The sequence below is a fragment of the Carcharhinus amblyrhynchos genome, chromosome 34 (genome assembly GCF_965287045.1).
Source record: "Carcharhinus amblyrhynchos chromosome 34, sCarAmb.v2.hapA, whole genome shotgun sequence".
Taxonomy (NCBI): domain Eukaryota; kingdom Metazoa; phylum Chordata; class Chondrichthyes; order Carcharhiniformes; family Carcharhinidae; genus Carcharhinus; species Carcharhinus amblyrhynchos.
In genome coordinates, this window is record NC_137357.1 from 12,991,630 (window position 1) to 13,013,259 (window position 21,630).

The following is a 21,630-nucleotide window of genomic DNA, read 5'->3' on the forward strand; positions in this document are numbered from 1 at the left end:
ATTTGACAGCCAATCCCCTATCCACGCTAACACCTTACCCCCAACTCCATGCCCCCTAACCTTCTGTAACAACCTTTTGTGCGGCACCTTATCAAACGCCTTCTGAAAATCGAGAAACACCACATCCACCGGTTCCCCTCTATCTACCACACTAGACACATCCTCATAGAATTCCAATAAATTCGTCAGACACGACTTCCCCTTAACGAATCCGTGCTGCATCTGCTCTATCAAACAATTCTTTTCAAGATGCCTCGCTATTTTCTCTTTGATTACAGATTCAAGCATTTTTCCTACAATAGACGTTAAACTAACCGGCCAAGACTTCCCTGCCTTTTGCCTGCTACCCTTTTTAAACAGCGGCGTAACATTAGCCGTTTTCCAATCTTCCGGCACTTCCCCGGAATCCAGCGAGGTTTGGAAAATAATCACCAAGGCGTCCACTATCACCTCTGCCATTTCCTTCAGAACCCTTGGATGCATTCCATCCGGTCCTGGGGACTTGTCCACCATCGGTCCCTCTAGTCTGTCGAGCACTGCCTCTCTAGTAACAATGATCTCACTCAATGAACTCAAGGCATTGAGGAAGCAAAGGCCAGGGAAATGGGGTGATGAATGAGTGAGACTTGGCTAGTGGCGTACGATTTTGTCAGCATTGGAAAATGTTCAAGCATTGTTTAGTAGATTTGTGCGACTCAGGAAGACCTTAGGTTTGAACGTACACTCTCCAGATAGTTTGCAAAAGTCCATGTCCTGACCCTGTACCATCCAAACTAGCTGCTTGGGCTGGGAGCTGCAGGTCATTAATATGAGAAGAATGAGGAAGGAAAAAAAATTAAAAGATCTGAAAATATTATAAACAATTTCAGTTGCTTCCAGGATTGCAAATTTGCTGTAATATTTCTGATGTAGTAATGTGGTCAGAGTTCAGTGAAGCAACTCCTTGCATGACTGTCACATTCTCTGTTTTAAGATCGAAAATTCAGGAGATCCCTGGTTGGATCACCCCAATGAACAGACATTGACTTATTGGCAGTGTGTCTATCTACTCATGGTCACCATGTCAACTGTTGGGTATGGTGACTTAACTGCCAAGACCACTGTTGGCCAAGTCTTCATGGTATTCTTCATCATTATGGGCTTCGTAAGTTTATTATTTTATTTTATTCTGTTGATGTTTTATCGGCTAGACTGTCTTCTTCCCTTCTGCCTCCAATGAGCATTCTTTGAGTCCAGCACTAACTAATGGGACCACAGTTACCTTCCTGCCTGAGGGAGCAATAGTGACTCAGGATGTTGTTACTCTCAGCCTCCTCAACCCCCCACCCCTCTCTGATTACCACCCGTCCCAATCCTGTCTGCAGCCCCCTTCTCCCCTCCTTTGCATTGCTGCTCCTTCCTTCCAGTCTGCAGGCAGATAACATGTGAAGCACCACCTTTCCAAACCTAGACAAGACAATCTTGTCCACACTGAGACTTAGACTGATGGCCAGAAGGGGCCAGGTTTGGCAGGGATGGAAACCTAAGGAATATCCAGGAATCAGTTCAACACAAGGGCCTTACGAAAGGCTCGCACATTCCTCTTATTGGGTAGCATAGCTGCCATTTTGCATATAGCAATGTTGCTATGAAGATGTTGCATGCTATAACTTTGTGAGATATGATTGGGAAAGGCTAATCAATGCAAACTTCTGCTGAATATGTTCTATGGAAGAGAGATCCAGATCTAACAATCTGCTTGCCCATTGGGCAACATGTGGAAGCCATGCAGCCTGCTAAGGCGCCAATATAGTGGACACACGTTACCAACCAGATCAGGAAATCATTTTTAAATGTTTAATTAATTACTGTAGGACTGAAATGGGAAACACTTTTATTCCAAAGCAATGGTACATTGAAAATGGAGTCTTACAATTCTGGAGAAGAAGGTTGGACTGAACATTGAATGACTGCTGGAGTGTTAGATTTGGATAAGATAGCAGGACTCAGCAGAAACATTGAACAGTCAGAGGAAGGTATGCCATTGCGGTCCAGGACTCCTTCTAGATTCGTTGTGGATTTTCAGAGGCCCCACCACTTCTCTTGGCTGGGTACCGTCTCACCCAGTATGCTGCAGCACTGAGGTCAAGAACTTTATTCAATGTGCAGTTTAAAGAATGTAGGATAATCCTACCACCCATTCCCCCATTTGATCCAGCAGGTTTAGGGTGGGGATTAGAATCACAATCCTCCCTCCCACTCCACCATTCGATCCAGTAGGTTTAGGCAGATTAGAATCACAATCCTCTCACCCACTCCCCCATTCGATCCAGCAGGTTTAGGGTGGGGATTAGAATCACAATCCTCCCACCCACTCCCCCATTCGATCCAGCAGGTTTAGGGTGGGGATTAGAATCACAATCCTCTCACCCACTCCCCCATTCGATCCAGTAGGTTCAGGGAGGGGATTAGGATCACAATCTTCCACCCACTCCCCCATTCGATCCAGCAGGTTTAGGCAGATTAGAATCACAATCCTCTCACCCACTCCCCCATTCGATCCTCCAGGTTTCGGGGGATTTGAATCACAATTCTCCCACCCACTCACCCATTTGATCCAGCAGGTTTGAGGTGGGGATTAGAATCACAATTCTCCCACCCTCTCCCCTGTTTGATCCAGCAGGTTTCGGTAGGTCAGTATAATCACAATCACAAACCCCTGTTCCTTTCTTCCTCTGGCCATCCATTCTCCTGCTCTCCTTATCCAGACAACTGCACTCCCCTCCCCTCCCCAAATTACTGATTGGCTGCTTACGCTGACCCACACACCAGTCTCAACCATGCCCAAAACTGAATACAATGAAAAGTATATTCAGTTCTGACAAAGGGTCTTCAAGACTCGAAACATTGGCTCTATTCTCTCCATAGGCGCTATCAGACCTGCTGAGGTTTTCCAGCATTTTTTGTTTTTGTTTTAAATCCCAGCATCAGCAGTCATTTGCTTTTATTAAAGGTACTTATTTGGCAGTAGAATGCTTTGGCCAAATTCATTCTCTGGTCAAAACCTCTGATTTATAAATTGCAAAGTGCTGGAAATGATTGTCAGTTTTGAAGTGGGAGAATGTTAATTTTTGAAACCTTGCTAACTCTGTCAGGGCTTGTTTGCAAGTCATGTCCCCGAGATCATTGAAATTATCGGCAGCCATCGTAAATACATTGGGAAATACAGACGGCTCACAGGGAAAAAGTGAGTATTTTTCATTGTCTTCTTCAGTTACTTTCCCACTGAAAATTACTTCCCTGATTAATAGTTGCCTGATATGTGTCATCGAGCTCAGGATGGACCAAACATGACCAAATATGATGGGATTGGTTTCACACATGGATGTCACACAGGCAGAAGTCTGGATCAAACTTCCATCTGATTGGCTGGGGTTTTGTACTGCTGATACAAAAGTCTGAGGTCACGTACTAACTGACTCAAGAACAGCTTCTTCCCTGCTGCTGTCAGACTTTTGAATAGACCTACCTTGCATTAAGTTAAACTTTCTCTACACCCTTACTATGACTGTAACACTACATTCTGCCCTCTCTTGTTTCCTTCTCTATGAACGGTATGCTTTGTATGTATAGCGCATAAGAAACAATACTTTTAACTGTGTACTGATAAATGTGAGAATAATAAATAAAATCAAAGCTAAGCCCATCGAAAATCAGCACTAACAAAGGGCAGAAGTTGCCACTGGAAGATCACAGGAGGTCGGTAGCACTTGTTCAACATTGTTAAATAGTTAGCATTACAGTGAGAGGAGACCAAGTTTCCTCATCATCTTGCTCAGGGTCTGCCTTTTCTAACCTCCACCTCAACTATCTCCCTGCCTTCATTTCTCCAGCTGGACAGCTGGAATCCTCGATTCAGGCTGGGGTAAACTCAGCACAGCCAGGAGAATGAGGCAACTGATTTTGGGGTTGTTTCCAGGAGCCCTGCTTCCCTCAGTCCTGAACATCCACTCACACATTGTTTGGTGGATGGATGGGAAACACAGAGGATGAAGGGATTGGGATAGGAGGGGTCGAGAAAAATGGATGGAAGGCAAGGCCTTGTTTTCACTCAGGGTTCCCACCAGCCACCCTCCGAAATCATAGGCTGTTGGCACCAATTCCAAGTGAACACAGGGACCATTCTCCACCAACATTTCCTTTTCTCTGTGAAAAATCCTCAGCTCTTCTCTGGCACAGCCAGTGAGCATTGTGTCCATTCCTGTTCTTTCAACCTCCAATCAACTGATTTTGAGTTTTCCAAATTGCTTCACATTGAGTGTCCGAAGTTAACAGAGGGGAAGACTTACCACCCCCATGCCATATTCCCTATTCTTTATTTCTTACTTCAACATATGCAGTAATCGCTAAGCCAGCCAATGGCTTCCACAGTAGCTAAATCGACCTCTCTGAGCCCTCTGCTGAGGGAGCAGTCTATAGTTACCTGAGTTATTGAATGGGGTGCACCACAGTGCCATCTGGATTCCCTCAAGGTCACACTTATGCCAATCTGCTGCACAAAGACCTTGGCCAATGTGGAAATGGTTGAGGAGCATCCAGCATTGGTGTGGCAGGTTGAAGCCTGGTGGAAGGGCTATGGGATCTAGAGTGACAAGTGGTCTTTAATGGTGGCATGTTGGTTCTGCTCTTGCTGCCATAGGGCCTTTGCTGTTATTCCTTGGCACGACAGTCTGAGTCATATAGGCTGGCGTGATGAGAGGCAAGCATCTGTTGGGTTGGCATGGTCCTTATCTTTTTTATTTGATTTGATTTATTATTGTCACAGAGGTTTACAGCATGGAAGCAGTTCCTTCAGCTTGTTGGGATTCAGTCTCCTGCCATTCAAGGAGATGTTGAGTTCTCTCTTGGTGCTGAGCTCTCTCTTGGTGCTGGTGGAATAAACTTGAGACTGTTTTGTTGTTGCAGGGCTGAAGCTGTCATGTTTTACAGGCCCTATGTATTAGTATACAGTGAAAAGTATTGTTTCTTGTGTGCTATACAGCCAAAGGATACCGTTCATAGAGTATACAGGAGAAAATGAAAAGAGGTGAAGAATGTCGTGCTACAGTCATTGCTAGGGTTTAGAGAAAACTCAACTCAATGCAAGCTAGGTCCATTCAAAAGTCTGACAGCAGCAGAGAAAAAAGCTGTTCTCAAGTCGGTTGGTGCGTGACCCCAGACTTTTGTATCGTTTTCCTGAATGGAGAAGGTGGAAGAGAAAATGTCCAGAGTGCATGAGGTGTTTGATCATGCTGGCTGAGTCAGTGGATGGGAGGCTGGTTTGTTTGATGGACTGGGCCATGTCCATGACCCTTTGCACTTTCTTGCAGTGTTGGTCAGAGCACGTGTCATACCAAGCTGTGATACATCCATGCACATTGTCCTGCAGGAGGCTTGGGTTGATGTAAACCTTCCCAAGAGTTTTCTTATTGCAATCGCCTGCCTTATGTGTGGGGAAAGGGTGTTGCTCAAACGAGGAGCGTGGGCAGTTGATCAGAGAGCAGCCGAGGTGATAAGTATTGTTGTGTTGGGCCGGGTATGTAGAAGTTGGAGTGTATTGGTACACAGTACTTTGCAGTTGAGGAGAAGAAGGCAAGAACTAATAAGAGCTTCTGCACCCCATGAAGAGCCAGCAATTCTGCAGAGGAGGATGTTTTGCATCCTGACCTCTGCTGCTGTTTTGCTCCAATTTTTTTTGTATGTCAGTGTTCAGTCAGGGGTAACACAGAGATAAACAAGATGTTGTTTGTGATTCAGTCTCCTGCCATTCGAGGAAATGTTGAGTTCTCTCTTGACAGTGACATTGTGGAGGTGGAATATACTTGTTGTCGTTGGGCTGAAGCTGTCATGTTTGACAGCAGTAGGCCAGTTTTGTAACACCATTGTTTTGTGTTGCATCTAATTGTGAAAATGTTCGAGCCTGAAGCACAGCAGATCCTGTCAACTTAGATGAAGTCCAAGACAGGGGGAGAGGCAGATTGTTGGGATAGGGCTGGGGCTAGAAAAAATCCTTCGGCAAGCCCACTGGATGGTTTCCTCCAGGTTCATGTCTCATTATCCACATGCACTCTGAATCAGAGTAATAGACTGATGGCATCAGTAACTCACCCAAGCTTCTTGCTAGACAATGTATCTGGATGTATCACGGCTTCTGATCTTGAGGTTTTGATGAGGAGCCCAATGTGTCAGACTGTGGTGTAAGCTGTAGTGAGATCCAGAAGGACAGCACCTTCAAAGAAGAAAGCCATCTTCAAAGAAAGTGCTCAGGGCAGGGACCTGGTCACATGTGCTTTGCGCTTGCTCAAAGCAAGCTTGCTTGTTCAGCTCTCATTTCCTCCACTTCTGGCTCTATCTGCTGCTTAAGATGAGGCACTCCAAGACCTTGCAGCCACAGGGAACAGGGATATTGGTCAGTAGCTTGAACAGAAGTTTGGGTCTTTGTCTGGTTTTGGGAGGCTGATGGGTTTGGATGTGTTTCTGGATTTCAGCAATCTTCTTCTGCAGGTAGTTCTTAATTAAGCCCAGCAAGTACATAGGCCAAGATGTTTCAGGAACTCAGGAAGAGTGTATCACAGCCAGCAGCAAAGGGGAGATCTTTTACCATACTGCTCAACTGCAAAGTGATTCATTTTGGTTCTGAAGCTTTTGATCTTTGTGTGTGATCTGTTGCAGATATGTCATAGTCTGTGGTCACATTACTCTGAACAGTCTACATGATTTCCTTAAAAATTTTATTTCCAAAGAAAGAGAAGAAATTTCAACAGACATTGTAGTTATGGAAAAGTAAGTTCTGAGTGTTGATTAATGGCCTCCTTCTGAGTTTCCTTACAGGATCTGAAATATATTTTGGCAATTAGCATATCTGGCAAAGATGAGAAACATTGTCCATTGCTAGTTACCTCGAGTGTGATACATTATGAGGTCCTAAAATCACAACGACATAAAGTTAAAGTTTATTTATTTGTCACAAGAAGGCTAACATTCATACTGCGCTGAAGGTACTGTGGAAATAAAGGAGCAGTATGGGGCCATTCGGCCCCTCCATCCGACTCCAGCAGTCAATGCTGACCTGGACCTTAACTCCACTTTCCTGTTCGCCCTCCCATTACCATTGACTTCGAGGGAAGTTAAAACTCAACCATGTTGGCCCAGATCCAGAGTGTCTACAGATGACAGAGGGCATTAGTGACTTAATCAACCAGCTTGAAAAAAAGAATGGCAACTGGAATTTACTGTGTTCATAGAACTGAACCAACTCTCATCTTGTTCCCAACAAAATCCCAATGCAATCTACCAACTAGCAGGATGAGGGCAACAGGAGGATGCCAACACCACCACCTGCAAGTTGCGCTTAAAATCACACACCATCTTGTCTTGGAATATATTATCATTCAGTGCTGGGTCAAAATGCCAGACCCTCTTTCTGAGCAGCTCTGTGTGGAGCAGGTTCGATGAGTCATGCAGTATCTTCCTGCTCCTGATGTATTTCTTGTGGGTGCACACAAGAAGGTGGCTCACGACCACCTTCTCAAGGGCACTTTGAGACTGGTAATAAATGTTAGCCTCACCAGCAACGCCCACATTCCAAGTAGGAATCATGAAGAAGGTAGGATCCAGAGTCATATCCATATACCAGGTCTGAAAAGCTGATTGTAGAACCACTGGACAGGACATAGGCTTGAAATGATGCTGGTAAATTGACAATCAATTTGTCACAATTTGTCACAGCTGTTTGTGCCTCCCCCGAATTCGAGAGCTGAGCAAACAAGCTGCTAAAGAACAATCTAAATTTGATTTTTCAGGAAATGCCTTCTCCATTAACATCGTGTCCAATGCTTCCTTGCAGCTTTCACCCTGGCCTTGAGCTTCAAGCCCTGTTCAAACGTCACACAACTCAGATGGAGTTTTTCCAAGGATCAGTGCTCAACCCCAGTGATTTGGACAGAATTCGGGTAAGAACTTCAAACAGAGGCTGCTGTGGGCTTTGTCAGATGTCGACCTAAATGCATTTAATTAATTGCCAATTGCCACTCCTCTGTTTCACTTGGGTTAATTCCTCTGTGAAAATGGTGAGCCCAAGAATGGCAACTGAAAGCCCCCTGAGCTGCTCTCATGATTGGAACAGACTCTTGCTGAGCGAGTAGGCATCCAGCAGGCTTCAGGCATGAGTGACATGGGTGAGGAAATCATCGCTTATGTTGCCTGGTCATAGACTATTACCTAAGCTTGGGGGTGGCCCAATTCCTTTCATGATCCAACAGCTTCAGCCAATAATTTGTAGACTGAGGGCCTTCAGACATATGACTTTGTCCAGAAGCCATTCAGAAATGACTGGGCAGTCGCCTTTTCCAAAAACATTTAAATGTGCCAAGCTCTTCACAATCACAGACTGCAGCAGACAAAGTACCATCAGTGTCAAATCCCCAGGGTTCAGATCACGGGCACTATTGGACACTGCAATCCTTCACTGAATGCAGCTTCTGAGCGATGTACTTCAGTGTTGACCAAGGTTTATAAACTTTGAAGATTATCTCTGCTCGGAGAAGACTAGCTCTACAAATCAAGACATCCAATGGACAATTTTCCTATCAAGGCATTCACAACATGGGTCCCCTGACCCATGACTCAGTTGCATTTTATATTTATTTATTAGAGTCACAAGTAGACTTACACTCACACTGTAATGAAGTTACGGCGAAAATCCCCTAGTCACCACACTCCAGCACCTGTTGGGGTACACCGAGGGAGAACTTAGCATGGCCATTGCCCCTAACCAGCATATCTTTTGGACTGTGGGAGGAAACTAAAGCACCTGGAGGAAACCCACACAGAACTGGGAGAATGTGCACCTCTACGAAGGCAGTGACCCAAGCCAGGAATCGAATCCAGGTCCCTGGCACTATGAGTCAGCAATGCTAACCACTATGCCACCGGGCTGCCCATAACCTGACTACTCTCTCTCACCCCAGTCTATTCCTCTTGCTGAATTCAGTAAGTCCACATACAAAATTAAGCAGTAAAGGAGAAGTGGGTCCTCCAAGCCTGTCCCATGTCCAGAGATGGCTGGAACCTCATGATTAGAAACTTCCTCAAGAGGGATTAACTGAATGTGAACAGGAGTGGTGGTTTGAGATCCGGGCTCCTGACAGAATTTGTTGCAGCAAGGTAATTATTTGTATTTTAGGTTATGTTTAAAACATGTGTTCTGTCCACTCGTTGTCTAAGCCTTTCTGGATCTGTCTGATTGTTTTGTCAGAAGAACCCATGCAATGCACTCATTAATTCTGGGTTTCAAATAACTTGCAAAGGAGAAGGTTCTTAAAGGTAAAACTCGCTGAAACAAACAGGAGAAAATTATGAATATTTCCAAGCAGTGGCAGGAAACAAACTGTTCCTTCTGTGTTTGCCATTCATTCATTACGAATAAGTTCTTTCTTATTCTCATTGTAGCCGGACATCGCAGATGCCTGTTTGATTTTGGCAGACAAAAACTGCCTGAATCCTGAAGCAGAAGATTCTACAAATATCATGAGGTAAGATCTTGTATTTATTTATTAGTGTCACAAGTGGTCTTACATTCACACCGCAATGAAGCTACTGTGAAAATCTCCTAGTCGCCACATTCCAATACTTGTTCAGGTCCAATGAGGGAGAATTTCGCATAGCCAATACACCTAACCAGCATGTCTTTCAGACTGTGAGAGGAAACCCATGCAGACGCCATATAGACAGTGACTCAAGCCAGGAATTGAACCCAGGTCCCTGATGCTGTGAGGCAGCAGTGTGGGAAAGTGGATCTAGCTGCATTCACATAGAGTCCAGCAAGGTCTGAATGCATCAGCTGAAGAGACTGCCTTCATTCAGGAGTCATCCTGTACCAAATATTCGCCATGCGGATCAAAGGCATCATATCTGACTGAAGTTAATCGAGAGAGATATATTGGCCAGGGTGCCAGGGTAGAACTTCCCTGTTCTTAGAACCACAGAAAAGTTACAGCATGGGAAGAGGCCATTTGGTCTATCTTATCCATGCCAGCCCAAGGACACCCAGGTGCCCTTTCTAATCTCACCTTCCTGCACCCAGCCCAGACTCCTGTAGCTTACAGCACTTAAGGTGCAGATCCAGGTAGTTCTAAAAAGAGTTTAGGGTCTCTGCCTCCACACCAACTCCAACAGCGAATTCCAGACATCCCCTGTGTAAAAAGTTCTTTCTCATGTTCCCTCTACACCTATAGTCACATCTTGAATCCATGTCCCCTGGTCCAAGAATTCTCCATCAAGGCAAACAACTTTTTCTGTCCACTCTATTTTGTACACCTCTATTAAGTCACCCCTCAGCCTTCTTTGTTCTAAGGAAAATAACCTCAACCAATCCAATCTCTCTTCGTAGCTACACTTTTCCAGCCCTGGCAACATTCTTGTCAACAAGAAATGGTGTCACTGAATGTTTTATATCTATCCCAGCTGGCAGACAGGGCCTGGGCTTAACATCTCAACCAAGAGACAGTGCATCTGACAGAACAGCACTCCCTCTGTAATGCTGCCTTGCCGATTTTGGATGTGACCTACCTGTTTTCTTTCTTTGTTGAATGTCATAATTGTGTCCTGAATAATGTTTAATATTTCTGTTTATCAAACTGCGAATAATGTAAATCCTTTCCAATACAATGGAATTCACAGTCGATCCTGAACATTCCCAGTTGGAACATCTCAGAATGACACAGAAATGCATACTTTTGATTTGATTTATTATCACATATATTAACATACAGTGAAAAGTATTGTTTCTTGCGCGCTATACAGACAAAACATACCGTTCATAGAGAAGGAAACGAGAGAGTGCAGAATATTGTGTTACAGTCATAGCAAGAGTGTAGAGAAGGATCAACTTAATGCAAGGTAAGTCCATTCAAAAGTCTGAAAGCAGCAGGGAAGAAGCTGTACTTAAGTTGGACGGTACATGACCTCAGACTTTTGTGTCTAAATGTGGAAGAGAGAACGTCTGGGTGCGTGGGGTCCTTGATTATGCCAGCTGCTTTGCTGAGGCAGCAGAAGGTGTAGACAGAGTCACTGGATGGGAGGCTGGTTTGCGTGATGGCTTGGGCTACATTCACGACCTTTTGTAGTTTCTTGTGGTATTGGACAGAGCAGGAGCCATACCAAGCTGTGATACAACCAGAAAGAATGCTTTCTATGGTGCTTCTGTAAAGATTGGTGAGAGTCATAGCTGACATGCCAAATTTAGTGTCAGTATGGAGGTCCAGAGTAAGTTGTTGGTGATCAGGACATTTAAAAACTTGAAGTTCTCGACCCTTCCTACTTCGTCCCCATTGATGTAGACAGGGGCATGTCCTCCTTTACGCTTTCTAGAGTTGATGACTATCTCCTTCATTTTGTTGATATTGATGGAGAGATTATTGTTGTCGCACCAGTTCACCAGATTCTCTATCTCATTCCTGTACTCTGTCTCATCATTGTTTGAGATCCAACCCACTACAGTGGTGTCGTCAGCAAATTTGAAAATCGAATTGGAGGGGAATTTGGTCACACAGTCATAGGTATACAAGAAGCAGAGCAGGGGACTGAGAACAAAGTCTTGTGGGGCACCGGTGTTGAGGATGATCGTGGAGGAGATGAAGTTGCCTATCCTTACCTATTGTGGTCTGTGAGTTGGGAAGTTCAGGATCCAGTCGCAGAGGGAGGTGCTGAGGCCCAAGCCACGGAGTTTGGAGATGAGTTCCATGCTCATCTCACCATCAGATATGGCAAATCTAAACTTGTCTTCTGACTACCTTGAGTTCTAGCTTTCACAATCCAGCTCAGAGTCAGAAGATGAAGGGTTCAAGCCCCACTTTCAGACGCTACGGCACACATGCAGGCAGATGTTTCCAGTGCTCCACTGCTGTAAGTGCCATCTTTTGGACGGAGTATTACAATGAGACCCTGGGCCGGATTTTCCGGCCTCACTCACCCAGAAACTGGAAAATCCTACATGAGGTCAATGGACCTTTCCATGGTTGCCCCTCACCCGATCTGATTCCCGTGGCAGGTAGGACAGTAAAACTCACGCCTCTGCCTGCTCTGTGGGGAAAATCCCAGGGTATTATTGTTTTGGGTACTGGTTACAATCAATAAGCATCAATAAAACCAATGTTCTGGTCATTGACACATTGCTATTTGTGGGAACTTGCTGTTTATAACAGTGACCGTATTTCAAAGGGCACTTCACTAGCTCTGAGGGGCTTGAGCCGTGCCGACTTGATGAAGGGTAGGGTAGAAACACAGTTTTGTTTTTTGTAGGCTACAACTTTTTCCACAAAGCCACACCCTCTTTAGTACGAAAGTCACAACTCTACTTCCCGGGGGAACCCTTTTCAGACAGATGGATCACTCTGACACGAACTAGATTGGGATTCATCTCGTCGGTTGTCACCAGATGGATTGAGTGAGGTGAGTGTGAATCCAGGCAATACCCAATGACAGCTTCTGAATGAATTCCATTAAAGACATTGAAGTGAAGGAACCAAGTGCCAAAGCCCCAAGATAGCGACAATTGCAAAATTTAGCCTCAAGGTAAAATATTTTTTTCTGAATTCATATTGTTAACTGTAAAATCCATCCCTTCATCCCCTCACTCTCCCACTGAAACCCATCCCTCGATCCCCCACTCTCCCATTGAAATCCATCCCTCCATCTCCTCACTCTCCCATTGAAACCCATTCCTCCACCCCCTCACTCTCACACTGAAACCCATTCCTCCATCCCTTCACTCTCCCACTGAAACCCATTCCTCCATCCCCTCACTCTCCCATTGAAACCCATCCCTCCAACACCTCACCTCTCCCATTGAAACCCATCCCTCCATCCCCTCTTCCCCCACTGAAACACATCCCTCCATCCCCTCACTCCTCCTCCAAAACCCATCCCTCCATTCCCTCATTCTCCCCCCAAAACCCATCCCTCCATCCCCTCATTCTCCCACTGAAACACATCCCTTCATCCCCTACTTTCCTGTTGAAACCCATCCCTCCATCCCCTCATCCTCCCTCCAAAGCCCATCCCTCCATCCCCTCACTCTCCCTTTGAAACCCATCCTTACATCCCCTCACTTTCCCTCCAAAACCCATCCCTCCATTTCCTCACTCCACCATGAAACCCATCGCACCATCCCCTCACTCTCCCTCCATCCCCTCACTCCCCCACTGAAACCCATCCTTACATCCCCTCATTCTCCCTCCAAAACCGATCCCTCCATCCCCTCACTCTCCCTCCAAAATCCCATCCCTCCACCTCCTCCTCATTCTCCCATTGAAACTCATCACTCCATCCCCTCACTCTCCCTCCAAAACCCTTCCCTCCATCCTCTCACCTTTCCATTGAAACCCATCCCTCCATCCCCTCACTCTCCCACTGAAACCCATCCCTCTATTTCCTCAGTCTCCCATTGAAACCCATCCCTCCATCCTCTCACTCTCCCTCCAAAACCCATCCCTCCATCCCGCATTCTCCCATTGAAACATGTCCCTCCATCCCTTCATTCTCCCTTCAAAACTGATGAATGGCAGAAGGAGTTTAATTTAGATAAATGCGAGGTGATGCATTTTGGTAGACTGAACCAGGGCAAGACTTAGTCAGTTAATAGTTGGGCATTGGGGAGATTTGGGGGTACAGATTCATAACTCCTTGAAAGTAGAGTCACACTTGGACAGAGTTCAAGAAGACATTTGGCATGCTTGGTTTCATTGGTCAGAACATTGAATACAGGAATTGGATATCTTATTGAAGTTGTACAAGACATTTGTAAGGCCACACTTGGAATACTGTATACAGTTCTGGTCACCTTATTATAGAAACAATATTATTCAACTAGAAAGAGTGCAGAAGAGATTTACTAGGATGCTCCTGGGACTTGATGGATTGAGTCAGAAGGAGAGGCTGGATATACTGGGACTTTTTTCTCTGAATGTAGTGGGCTGAGGGGTAATCTTATAAAGGTCAATAAAAAAATGAAGGGCATAGATCAGTTAGATAGTCAATATGTTTTCCCAAAGGTAGTGGAGTCTAAAACTAGGGGGCATAGGTTTAAAGTGAGAGGAGAGAGATATAAAAGTGTCCAGAGGGGCAATTTTTTCACTCAGAAAGCAGTGAGTGTATGGAAGCTGCCAGAGGTAGTAGTAGAGGTGGATACAATTTTGTCTTTCAAGAAGTGTTTAGACAGTTACATGGGGAAGACGGTTATCAACAGATATGGGCCAAATGGGACTAGCTTGTGGGTTAAAAAATGGGTGGCATGGACAAGTTGGGCCAAAGGGCCTGTTCCTATTCTGTAAGCCTCTATGACTATAATCCATGGAGGCAAAGATCCCGTCACCAAAAGTTCCTTTATTTACAAGGCCTCATTTACAACAGGGTGCTCCCTGTGTGCTCCCTGTTTCAGCAGGCAGGGAGAGTGACACACTTGATTTAAATAAGGTAAATGAGGATCCCTTAATGGGCCATCAGTTATTACTCAATAAGGGCTTTCGTTTCTTTATCACAAACAATTGTTACAAAACCATTGCAAAGTACAATTGCAAAAGTTATACTATTCAACATTGCCAACGGCGAATGTTATCCATTAACTGATAACCACCAAATACTACCTTTCATTAAGAAAGGGCTCATTGTAGGTTATAGTTGAGGAATCAATCAGGGAGTTCATTCTCCAGCAGGCCAACCTCATTTGGCTGACTGAAGTCATCAAAAAAACCCATTCCTCTCTTCCTCTCAGTCTCCCATTGAACCCCATCCCTCTGATTTGAAACTCTCCCATCAAGCCCACCTCTCTCTGCCTCTAAAGCTCTCATCAAAACCCACAAGTCAAATTTTCACATTCAGTTTGAGGGATAGAAAAGTAGCTTTGAACTGAAATGAGTGCAATAGGATGAAGTCAGAGCTAGTGAAAGTAAACTGAAAAATTAGGTTAAGGGCTAAGTCAGTCGCGATGCAACGGGAGAAACTGAAGGAGATATTTTGTAACGCTCAGCCAAGATCTAAAGAACAAAGAGCAAAGAAAATTACAGCATAGGGACAGGTCCTTTGGCCCTCCAAGCCTGCACCGACCATGCTGCCCAACTTAACTAAAACCTCCAACCCTTCTGGAACCATATCCCTCTATTCCCATCCTATTCATGTATTTGTAAAGCGCCCTTTAAAAGTCACTACCGTATCTGCTTCCACTACCTCCCCCAGCAACGAGTTCCAGGCACCCACCACCCTCTGCGTATAAAATCTGCTTCGTATATCTCCTTTAAACCTTGCCCCTCGCACCTTAAAGCTGTAATTAATCCTAGTAATTGACGCTTCCATCCTGGGAAAAAGCATCTGACTATCCACTCTGTCTATGCCTCTTATCATCTTGTAGACTTCTATCAGGTCGCCCCTCAACTTCCGTTGTTTCGGTCTGAACAAACCAAGTTTCTCCAACCTCTCCTCATAGCTAATGCCCTCCATACCAGGCAACATCCTGGTAAATCTTTTCTGTACCTCTCCAAAGCCTCCACATCCTTCTGGTAGTGTGGCGATCAGAATTGAACACTGTATTCCAAGGTTCTGTAAAGCTGCAACATGATTTGCCAAGGCAAGAATGCCATATGCCTTCTTGACTATCTTCTCCACCTGCATTGCCACTTTTTGTGACCTGTGTACCGTATACACAGATCCTTTTGCCTATCAATACTCTTGACAGTTCTGCCATTGACTGCATATTTCCTATCTGTATTAGACCTTCCAAAATGCATTATCTCACATTTGTCTGGATTGAACTCCATCTGCCATCTCTCCACCCAAGTCTCCAACCAATCTAGATCTTGCTGTATCCTCTGATGGTCCTCATCGCTATCCGCAAATCCGCCGACCTTTGAGTCATCTGCAAACTTATTAATTAATCTAGTTACATTTTCCTCCGAATCATTTTTATATATGACAAACAGCAAAGGTCTTGCCAAAGGTCCGATTGTAATGTGATCTTGATCAACTGGGCCAGTGGGCTGATGGAATGGCAGATGGAGTTTAATTTAGACAAATGCGAGGTGATGCACCTTGATAGACTGAACCAGGGCAGGACTTGCTCAGTTAATAGTAGGGAGTTATGGAGAGTTACAGAACAAAGAGATCGAGGGATACATATTCATAGATCCTTGAAAATAGAGTCACAGGTGAACTGAGTGGCAAAGAAGGCATTCAGCATGCTTGGTTTCATCTGTCAGATCATTGGGGTGTCTTGTTGAAGTTATACAAAACATTGGTCAGGCCACACTTGGAATACTGCGTGAAGTTTTGGTCACCCTATTATAGAAAGGATATTATTAAATTCGAAAGAGTGCAGCCAACATTTACTGTGACATTACCTGTACTTGATGGTTTGAATTATAAGGAGAGGTTGGATAGACTGGGACTTTTTCCTCTGGAGCGTGGGAGGCAGAGGGGTGACCTTATAGAGGTCTACAAAATAATGAGAAGCACAAATCATCGAGATAGTCAATATCTTTTTCCAAAGGTAGGGGAGTCGAAGACGAGAGGGCAGAGGTTTAAGGTGAGAGGGGAGAGATACAAAAGTGTACACAGGGGCAATATTTTCACACAGAGGGTGGTGCGTGTCTGGAACAAGCTATCAGAGGTAGTAGTAGAGGTGGGTACAATTTTGTCTTTTAAAAAACATTTAGACAGTTACATGGGTAAGATGGGTATAGAAGGATATGGGACAAATGCAGGCAATTGGGATTAGTTTAGAGGTTTCAAAAATAGGGCAGCATGGAAGTTGGGCTGAAGGCCCTGTTTCCATGCTGTAAATGTCTACGACTCTCTGACATTGCTCCCTGAGGAACACCACTTGTCACAGCCCTCCAACTTTTTTGGTGAATATTGATGCAAAGTACTCATTTAATATCTCGCCCATTTCCTCTGGCTCCACGTATAGATTCCTTCCCTTGTCCTTGAGTGGGCCAACCCTCTCCCTGGTTCCCCTCTTGCTCTTTATATATGATCCAGCGAGAAAGAAAGGCTCATGTGGAAGGATGTTCCAATTCCGGCTAACTGAGGAACTTAAAGAGAGGAACAAATTGGGGAAAAAAACGTATAATTACTCAAAGATTACTCAGTTCAAAGAATGGACAAAATATAAAACCAGCAAAGATTGGCTGAAAAAGATGAAGAAGTAGAATTTGAGAGAAAATGAAAAAGAAATACAAAACGAATTGTCAGAGGCTGGGTCTTTTCTATTCACTAGGCCTCTCCTCTATTCAGAAAAGAGGGAGACAGAAGTCAGAAAACTGCAGGCCAGTAGTTAGCTTAACATCTGTCACAGAAAAATGCTGGAACTTATTATCAAGGAATTTATATGGGGCACTTCAAACTCTCAGTACAATCAGGTAAAGTCCACATGGTTTTGTGCAAGGGAAATCATGTTTGACTAATTTATTAGAATTCTTTCAGGAAGTAACAATCAATGTGGATAAATGGGAACCAATGGATGTGGTGTACTTAGATTTGTAGAAGGCATTTGACAAGGTGCCTCATCAAAGAATCGTAGAATCCCTACAGTGCAGAAGGAGGCCATTTGGTCCATTGAGCCTGCACTGACAACAATTCCACCTTGGCCCTATTCCCGCAACGTATTTACCGTGCTAAGCCCCCTGGCAATAAGAGTCAATTTAGTATGGCCAAAGCACTGAATCCGCACATCCTTGGAGTGTGGGAGGAAACCGGAGCGCCTGGAGGAAACCCATGCAGACACGGGGAGAACGTGCAAACTCCACACAGACAGTGATCTGAGGCTGGGATTAATCCTGGGTTGCTGGCACTGTGGGGCAGCAGTGCTAGCCACTGTGATACTGTGCTGCCCACACAAGGACAAAATAAGAGGTCATAGGCAGCACAGTGGCACAGTGGTTAGCAATGCTGCCTCACAACACCAAGGACTCTGGTTTGATTCCCAGCTGAGTCACTGTCTGAGCGGAGTCTGCACATTCTCCCTGTGTCTGCGTGGGTTTCCTCCAGGTGCTCTGGTTTCCTCCCATAGTCTGAAAGACATGCTGTTTAGCTGCACTGGTCGTGCTAAATTCTCCCTCAATGTACCTGAACAGGCGGCAGAGTGTGACGATTAGGGAATTTCACAGGAACTTCATTATAGTGTTAGTGTAAGCTTACTTGTGACACGAATAAATAAACTCTGAACTTTTCGTGTAGGGTGTAACATGGATAGAAGATTGGTTAATTAAGAAGCAGAGAGTAGACATGAAGAGGTAATTTTTGGGTTGGCAAGATGTAATGAATGAGGTTTTGGAGCATTTCTCTTAACTCTCCTTTCCACGCCCATCTCTATATTCTCCCATCTAAATGTATCCATCCAACTCCCTCTGATGTTTATCCCCCTTGTCACTCTCATTGAAGCCCATCTCTTTAACTCTTGCATTCTCACACTGATGTCCACCCCACTCGTCTCTGAACTCATGCACTGAAGCCCATCTCATAAATTCCTGCATTCTCACACTGATGTCCACCCCACTCGTCCCCTTATTCTTTTATTAAGCCCATCTCGTTCACAACCTTACAGCTATTCCTCAAAGTGCATTGACCTCAATTCTTCAACTCACATTCCCAATGAGAACTGTCCCTTGGGAAATGTGCAATTAACTCCTTGTGTCATTATTCTCACGCATCTTTAAATACTTACAACATTTTTCTTTTGTTTCTGGTTGTAGAGCAATTGCTATCAAGCAGTATTGTCCTGAAATAAGAGTGATTGCACAGGTACTACAATACCACAGCAAGGTAAGTCAGCTCTTTGCTTCAGGACTGAGGACTGTATTCTGGTTATTCAATCCCGGCCCATTATTCCACATTCTACAAAACCAGAATTGTTTCTGGATAAAGAGAAAGGTCAGTAACCCCACACCACGCTGCCCCATTTTAATAGATTGTCCCCAGATTCCTCATTTGGCAGCGGTTCAGCTGGGAGCACTCTGGCCCATGAGGCAGTCTCTCCCGGCTTTAACACCCATACCCAGACATCGAGGTGCACAATGCTGCTGCCAGTACTGGGGGATGAAACTGAGGCATCTCTAGTGCCTGCAAATAATCCATCAGCCCAATTCCAAACAAATGCGGGGAATTTCTACTTTATCCCTCAATTCGCATCGTGAGCACTGATTATTCTGATCATTACTCAAACTGCTGTTTGTGGGATCTTGCTGTGTGACACTGACTGGTCCAATTTCACACTGTCACAACACATCAAATTACTTCAATATTTTGGTGTGTCCTGAATTGGCAAAGACCGTTATAGATAGAAATTTTATAACCCTCAATCCCCATTGACTCAATCTCTCCCCATTTCCCTCAATCCCACTGATCCCTCTCTCCACCTCCCACAGATCTCTCTCTCTCTCCTTACCCCACTGATTCCTTTTTCTATATCCCTGAATCCCACTGATCCCTCTTTCCATCGCCCTCAATCTTACTGATCTCTCTCTCTATATCCCTCAATCCCATTGATCTCTCTCTCCATTTCCCTCAATCCCACTGATCCTTCTCTCCATTTCCCTCAATCCCACTGATCCCTCTCTCCATATCCATCAATCCCACTCATCCCTCTCTCCATTGCCATCAATCCCACTGATCTCTCTCTATATCTCTCAATCCCACAGATCTCTCTCTCTCCATATCCCACTGATCTTTCTCTCCATATCCCACTGATCTCTCTCTCTCTCTATCCCTCAATCCCACTGATCTCTCTCTCTCTCTCTCTCTATAAACCTCAATCTCACCGATCTCTCTCTCTCTCGATACCTCAATCCCCTGAACTCTCTCTCTCCATATACCTCAATCCCCTGCTCTCTCTCTCCATGTCTCTCAATCCCATTGATCTCTCTCTCTCTCTCTCTCCATATCCCTCAATCCCCCGATCCCTCTCTCTCTCTCTGAAGCCCTCAATCCCACTGATCTCTCTCTCTCCAAATCCCTCAGTCCCACTGATCTCTCTCTCTCCAAATCCCCCAATCCCACTGATCTCTCTCTCTCTCTATATCCCTCAATCCCACTGATCTCTCTCCTTGGCTAAAGTAGACTGGGAGCAAACACTTAATAGTGGAACAATTGAGGAACAGTGGAGGACTCTCAAAGCAATCTTTCACAGTGCTTAGCAAAAGTATATACCAGTGATAAGGAAGGACTGTCGAAAAAGAGATGATCAGCCATGGATAGCTAAGGAAATAAAGGAGGATATCAAATTGAAAGAAAATGCACACAAAGTGCAAAGATTACTGGGAACCTAGAGATTGGGAAATCTTTAAAGGTCAACAGAAAGCCACGAAGAAAGCTATAAAGAAAGGTAAAATGGATTATGACAGTAAACTAGCTCAAAATATAAAAACAGATAGCAAAAGTTTGTACAAATATATAAAACGAGAAAGAGTGGCTGAAGTAAACATTAGTCCTTTAGAGGACAAGAAGGAGGAACGGAATAACTGGAAATGAGAAAACGGCTGAGGCATTGAACAGGTGTTTTGTGTCGGTCTTCACAGTCGAAGACACGAATAACATGCTAAAAATTGATGACAAGAAGGCTATGGCAGGTGAGAACCTAGAAACTATTAGGTACTCAGAGGTTGTGTTGGGCAAGTTAATAGGGCTAAAGGAAGATAAGTCTCCTGGTCCTGATGGAATGCATCCCAAGGTACGAAATAGCAAATGTAATTTACCAAAATTCGCTGGACACTGGGGTGGTTCCCACAGATTGGAAAACAGCAAATGAGACGTCACCATTTAAAAAAGGAGGCAGACAAAAGGCAGGTAACTATAGGCCGATAAGCTTAACTTCTGTGGTAGGGAAAATGCTTGAATCTATCATCAAGGAAAAAATAGCGAGACATTGGGATATAAATTGGTAAGACGCAGCATGGGTTCATGAAGGGTAGGTCACGTTTGACTAATTTGGTGGAATTCTTTGAGAACATTACATGTGCAGTGGACAATGGGGAACCTGTGGATGTAGTGTATCTGGATTTCCAGAAGGCATTTGACAAGGTGCAGCCCCAAAGGCTGCTCCATAAGATAAAGGTGCACAGTGTTATGGGTAATGTATTAGCATGGATAGAGGATTGGTTAACTAACAGAAAGCAGAGAGTTGGGGTAAATGGGTGTTTTTCTGGTTGGCGATCAGTGACCAGTGCCTCAGGGATCAGTGTTGGGACCACAACTGTTTACGACTTACAGAGATGATTTGGTGTTGGGGATCAAATGTAGTGTGTCGAAATTTGCAGATGACACTGACGTGGCTGGAAGAGCAAAGTGTGCAGAGGACGCTGAAAGTCTGCAAAGGGATATAGATAATCTAAGGGAGTGGGCGAGGGTCTGGCAGATGAAGTACAATGTTTGTAAACGTGAGGTCATCCATTTTGGTTGGAACAACAGCAAAACAGACTATTATTTAAATGGTAAAAAATTGCAGCATGCTGCTGTGCAGAGGGACCTGGGTGTCCTTGTGCAGGAATCTCAAGGAGTTGGTTTGCAGGTGCAGCAGGGAATTAAGAAGGCAAATGGAATTTTATCCTGCATTGTTAGAGGGGTGGAGTT

General features: G+C 44.6%; 1 protein-coding gene across 1 annotated transcript in view; it reads left to right on the forward strand.

Moving 5' to 3' along the window:
* The window catches only part of LOC145361264 (calcium-activated potassium channel subunit alpha-1-like), a 123,467-nt gene that overhangs the window by 17,957 nt on the left and 83,880 nt on the right, over nucleotides 1-21,630 (forward strand). The window contains exons 7-12 of the mRNA XM_080216895.1: nucleotides 974-1,144; nucleotides 3,135-3,226; nucleotides 6,691-6,801; nucleotides 7,865-7,970; nucleotides 9,469-9,551; nucleotides 18,759-18,828. Of these exons, the coding sequence (XP_080073021.1) occupies nucleotides 974-1,144; nucleotides 3,135-3,226; nucleotides 6,691-6,801; nucleotides 7,865-7,970; nucleotides 9,469-9,551; nucleotides 18,759-18,828 (633 nt within the window). The remainder of the gene's footprint in view (nucleotides 1-973; nucleotides 1,145-3,134; nucleotides 3,227-6,690; nucleotides 6,802-7,864; nucleotides 7,971-9,468; nucleotides 9,552-18,758; nucleotides 18,829-21,630) is intronic.